The 5,857-nt window shown below is 32.9% G+C and overlaps 1 protein-coding gene across 1 annotated transcript in view; it reads right to left on the bottom strand.

Moving 5' to 3' along the window:
• Positions 1 to 5,857, bottom strand: part of LOC106103491 — a 60,644-nt gene that overhangs the window by 4,560 nt on the left and 50,227 nt on the right. Inside the window, exons 17-19 of the mRNA XM_013283271.1 lie at positions 3,358 to 3,523; positions 2,012 to 2,038; positions 7 to 68 (exon numbers count right to left, since the gene is read on the bottom strand). Coding sequence (XP_013138725.1) covers positions 7 to 68; positions 2,012 to 2,038; positions 3,358 to 3,523 — 255 coding nt within the window. The remainder of the gene's footprint in view (positions 1 to 6; positions 69 to 2,011; positions 2,039 to 3,357; positions 3,524 to 5,857) is intronic.

Genomic DNA, 5,857 nt, shown 5'->3' on the forward strand with positions numbered 1-5,857 from the left:
GGACGGCGCCCGTTGCCGCGCGCGGGGCTCTCCGCGCACGCCGCCAGCAACGGGTCGAGAGTTTCGCTCTGAAATGTACAACGACCACATAAATCAAAGTTCTTAGTACAAATCTCTTAAAAATACAGAAAGGATGCCTACCAAAACGGTTAGAGTGTGCGCACACCTGAAACTATGCTATCGCATAACTGTTTAGTCTTGCTTTGACTCGCTATGAGCTTATATTCGATGTTTAGTGCAACTGAATAGTTAAATTGGCTGCGAAACAATCGACAATCGCACGAGTTGTGCGATTATTTAGTCAAAGGTCTGCGCCCGCTCTTATCGTAAGTAATTTTAACATATCGATATTTCGTAGCTAATGGGACATGTAACTGTAACAATCACTTTATAACTAAAGCACTATATTTTTACAAACATTTGAAATAGAACTAATAGCTTAATGATTATTGTTACGAAAAAAGGATCCGAAATATTAACTATAAATAATTTATGATCGCTAGATACCAAGAAACAGACAATAATATATTACATTGGCAAATAATTCAAACGTTTATTAATTCCAATTAAACATGCCACGATTGAATGTTATATGCAGCTTGTGGCAATTAAACAATCTCTCTGTTTGTAATTCATTCGTATTTGTGCGTCATCAAGACCAAAGTCCATAATATCTGATGATGCTCGTTAAACGCCCACCGATGGCCTTTAATACGTATTTGGACAGATAATGAAAAGTAGTTCGATTTAAGTTATTTCATTGCTAAATAATTTATTAGACACAAAGTTTATCGTTAGTGTTAGCAGAAATAAAACTAGCTTGTAAAAAAATGTCCGAATAATTCGATAATATGTAGATATTTTTTTACATCTACTTATATAATAAACTAGCTGTTGCTCGCTATTTCGCCCGCGTGAGATTAAAAAATATAGCTTATGTCACTCACAGATAAATTACCTTTCCGACGGTGAAAGAATTTTTAAAATCGCCCCAGTAGTTTCTGAGTTATTTCAATACATACAAAAATACAAATCTTTCCTCTTTATAATATTAGTAAAGAGGAGAAAGTTTATATGGATGGATGATTGTTAGAGGTTGTACTTACTTATACATATAGTTACATATTATATACTACAAAGTCTAAACGGCTTAACGGATCTCGAATTTGGCTTAGACGTAGAGGATAGTCTGGAAGAACATATAGACTACTCGCTTTTACTTTTTTTAATTCGGATAGAGTCGCAGGCGAAAGCTAGTAATAAATTAATTAAACAAACTAGTTTAGCAGTAAATTTAGTATTTTTCTTCTAGCAGTTCTACTAAGTTTTATTAGCTAAGCCTTGACTAAGCTAAGTAACATTGATGGATGTACTAAAGTTTTCGATACTAAACAAACTTCTTCCATTATAACGTAACATTTACATTAACTTATATAACATAATGCTTTCAAGGTAAATGTTAAAGTTTACGTCGTTATTATTTTAGGATAATATTGCGGTTACAAACAAACAAACAAACACAAACTACGAAGAATTATGTTTAAGTTTATAGTTGAATAACATGACTAAAATACACGTCGCCTATTGAATATAATTTTATCTAACAAATAGAATGGTTTTGTTATTTCTTATTGTAGAATAAAATATTTAAAATCATTCCTTTATAATAGTTGAAATTCAACTTCAACAAATAATAACTTTAGTAATTTAGAGTGAACTATTATCAAAACAAGAATAACAATTAATATTTATGTATTACATATATTTGAAAAAATCAAAAAGATTAACCAAGTTACCATAAAATTAAGGACATGTCGTCACCTGGAAACTACAAACTATCTTATTTGATTCTTGCGATACCTATTATAAGAAAATGGATTACTTAAATCCTTTGTTTACCTTAAAAATTATACAAAAATAGTGGAATTGCCAGGCAAAATAAAGTAATTTATCACAAAGATAATATAAAAAATGCAAATTAAAAAATAAAATACAGTGCAATGTAACTTACACTCATCGAATGAAGCTCCTCCCCGGGCTGCGTGCGCCAAACGAGATGCAAACAAACAAACAAGTTACGAAACAAAAAAAAACAAAAACAACTGCGCAAACAAGCTAATTACATGAATGCTTTCAAAACAAATCAGGCATTTTACAAACAGAAACTTAACTCTTAACGAAATAACAATATATCTGATTAATTCAAAATGCATTAAAACACATGCAAAATTTATAATAAAAGTATCAACATTATTTAATCTACAATGCTACTAAACATTATAACAAGAATTTATTATTCTGATTTAAATCGTTTTACTAATATTCTACGATAGAATTTTCCTCAAATGTATATGCAACTAAGATAGGTATTCCACTAGTAACGTTACTTCAAAATCAATATTTATTGTCTACATCTCATGTTTAGAGTCAGTCCTGCCAAATTCTTGTGAATTGTCAGATAACAAACCAACGTGTAAAATAGGTAACAAAAATATCGATTTTTGTATTGGGTCAGGCCATAAAGGCCTGTCTGATAGAGGCTCAGATAGCTTAAAAATGACGTCACTGTCAGATAAGGTAACAAAATCCGATCTTTCCATCACATATTTTACACGTTGTTGGATTGATATCAGACAATTAAGGATTTGGTGGGACAGTCCCCTATACATATAATACCAGTTGGTTACTGGTTGCTATAGTCATTGAAATATATGCTCAGTCTAAAATTATAATTGTTTTATTTATTGTAACAGTCTTATTTGCTTCAATTAACTGGAAATGAAACTATCGCGTGCAAACTATTGTAACAGGACGAAAGTTCATCTTCTCATAAGTGTGAAGCAAGTTATGATTGTTATCTGAATTGCGCTCGATCCCAAGCTTTCTGTCTCCGTGTGGGAAATGTGCCTGTTGTTTCTAACGACAACTTGACAATACAAAAACCTATTTTTAACACGCTATAAGTGTGTATTTAATAATTTAACGGAATTCATTAAATTCAAATCACAATTACAGAAAACTCAGATATTAAATTTGGCCAGAAGTTGTAAACTCTTTAATTATTAGCTAATTAGAACATTTATCCGGATGTTATATAAATGGTATCGATATTGTATTATTATTCAAATCAGATACATTAATATGTATTGCAATATTATTAAATTAAAATCACACACATATATTCTGTATTCAGCATTATTCTTGACTAAATAATACGCTAAACTATCATATTAATTTACATCAATTTCACAAATTGTGTTAAAAATTAACTCACTTGTTCCAGCCGAGGTTTGATTGCTCCATAAAAGTTTATATAAAACCATTAATGTGTACCTTCTTTTAGAGTTTATATCTTACCTCCTGTAGGACTCGTTTGAGCTGCAGCAACAAGGTCTTGATGTCGACGACATCTTGCAGCAGGGACGAAGGCGCCGGCGCAGGTGAAGTGCTGCCCTCGCTCTCAGCAGGTGTGGCTGTGCGTGATCTCTGCAGCAACCGCGCTGTGCGTACAGGCAGGCTCGCTCTGGATACGACAAACAAGAATTAAATGAGACCAGCATCAACATTTAGAGAGTATCAAGTAACGTGGTAGGATTACCAAACGAGCGAATACACTGCATTGCAGAGTTTTTTTGTGACTGAGTTGTCACTGTTTGCCTTGAAGAGACATTTACAGATCCACCGGGCTTGAGGTGGCCGAACGCGGATGGCGCTCAGCCTAAACCTCGTTTATGAGTAACTAAGCTCGATGGCTCCCTCAGGAGCCTCGGCTCGGGCCCTTACTTCGTTATTATTACTGGATTGGAGCATTACAGAGAAACAACTATATATCGTTAGACGAAAGTTGTGTTATACTTTTTATTACGGTGTTAACTTCCAGCCAATTTTTCAATTACCTTTAGGTTAAGCTCCAAATTTTAGTAAGGCTTCACCAACTACTTAGATTATCGGATACATTAATTAAGTAGCATGAAGCCACAATTTAAGCTGAGCGCCCAAAATTTAAGAAGAATTTTCTGGTATATAAATGTTGTAGCTTTCAACTCCTATTACGTAGATGAAACTTATGTTTAAATGCTGCCGAAGAACAATCGAAAAGTCTTATAAGAGAGTGCAATATTTACAAAACAATACACGTTTTCGAAATGTAAGCTATTTTGGTGGAAGCCTGTTTATACGCATTCCTTTCATACGAACGATTCACACGAATATTGAGAAAGATCCTTAAAAAGTGAGGATAAAACCACAATAAAACTAGGCTCCTTTGAAACGTAAATAATAACAAACGGAAATTATAACTACCAGTTGATTTTATTTTGGCAATCAGTCTAGGAGTGTACTCGCCGCGCCTACCAAATTAATTAATGAAAACGGTTCTGTTTTTTCCTGTTTTAATGCTATTAAACATTTTTAATTTTCTTTCATAAAACATTTATTTTTGCTAAACAATTTCATAATTAAATGACCTAATGGAGAACTATTTTATGAATTGAGAAATGTGTATAGCGTTCGTCAAAGTGGATAATAGTCGATTAATAACAACGCTTCGTATGGAATTTGAAGATTCCCGTTTACATAATTTATACGTTCAATTGAAACGATATACAATTCTCCTCGTGTTAATAAAGCAATTGCAAATGTTTAAAAAATTTACTGACTTTTGTAAGCAAAATTGTTATACGTTAATATTGTAATACAAGCAAAAGTTATAAACACCAATGTTCATATGAAAAATAATAATAATGTGGCTATATTAACCTAAAACTAAATGCTTATTGTCAGATTTGCGTTTCAATAATTTTGCACGAGGTAATCTATACTAATGTTATAAGGAAGGTAGATTTGTATTTATGTATGTATTTGATTCACGTACAAACTCCTGGGCCGATTAAAAATATTCTTTCACCATTAGAATGGTAATTTATCTATGAGTAACATTGGCTATATATTTTTTTAATTTCACGCGGGCGAAATCGCGTGCAACAGCTAGTGTATTTATATTTTCACTCTTGCTTTTTAAAAGTTACAGAGTCTATAGTTTTTAAACTTAACCTAGAAAATTATAGCCTTTACCCGTACAAAATGTTTCTTGGCCTTTTTAGTTGTCCCAGTTTATATAAAAATAAAAACGATTTAAAACAGATCAAGTACATTTAATGTATAAGATTGGTTCGACTTAGACTTGGCTGGATTTCCAATGTCAAAAGGTAACTTGAGGACGGATAGAGAAAGGAAAATCGCAGCTCGTTATGAAACCGTTGACTGATAGACCGCGACGGAATATAGCAAGAAATACGTAAATACAATGTTTACAACGGATATATTCATAGATTTAAGTTCTATGAATGTAGATTATCAACTTATAATAGAACTGTCGCCTCAGGGAACGCCATTGAATCAATTTCCTATGACTATGACTCACTTTCGATGGTACCCTATTTACAATTGTTTTTTTTTAAATTGGAATGCTGTAATTTTTAAACCCTGGAACAAATAATGAGCTTTAGTTAATTTCATTATGATTTCAAATGACCACATAGCGTGGCAGCCGGTAACATGTACTTGTTTATTCAAAATTGGATTCGTAACCTTGGTCTATATCCTAAGTTTGTTCATATGTGACGAAAACGGATAGCACTTTCGACCGCCAACGATTTAGCCTCGAATATGATTGCGGTCGATTTGGCCATTAGCCTTTTTATAAAGAAACAATGGACAAAACTTAATAGCTAAAACCCATTCAAGACAATAAGGAAATAAGTCATGTGTGAAAACGATTACCGAGTAAATAACATCGGTGCACACGCAACAGGTCTCTATATAGCGGGCTGTTTACGCGATGCTTGTCAGCCTGATA

The sequence above is a fragment of the Papilio polytes genome, unplaced genomic scaffold (assembly GCF_000836215.1).
Source record: "Papilio polytes unplaced genomic scaffold, Ppol_1.0 DF823731.1, whole genome shotgun sequence".
Classification (NCBI taxonomy): domain Eukaryota; kingdom Metazoa; phylum Arthropoda; class Insecta; order Lepidoptera; family Papilionidae; genus Papilio; species Papilio polytes.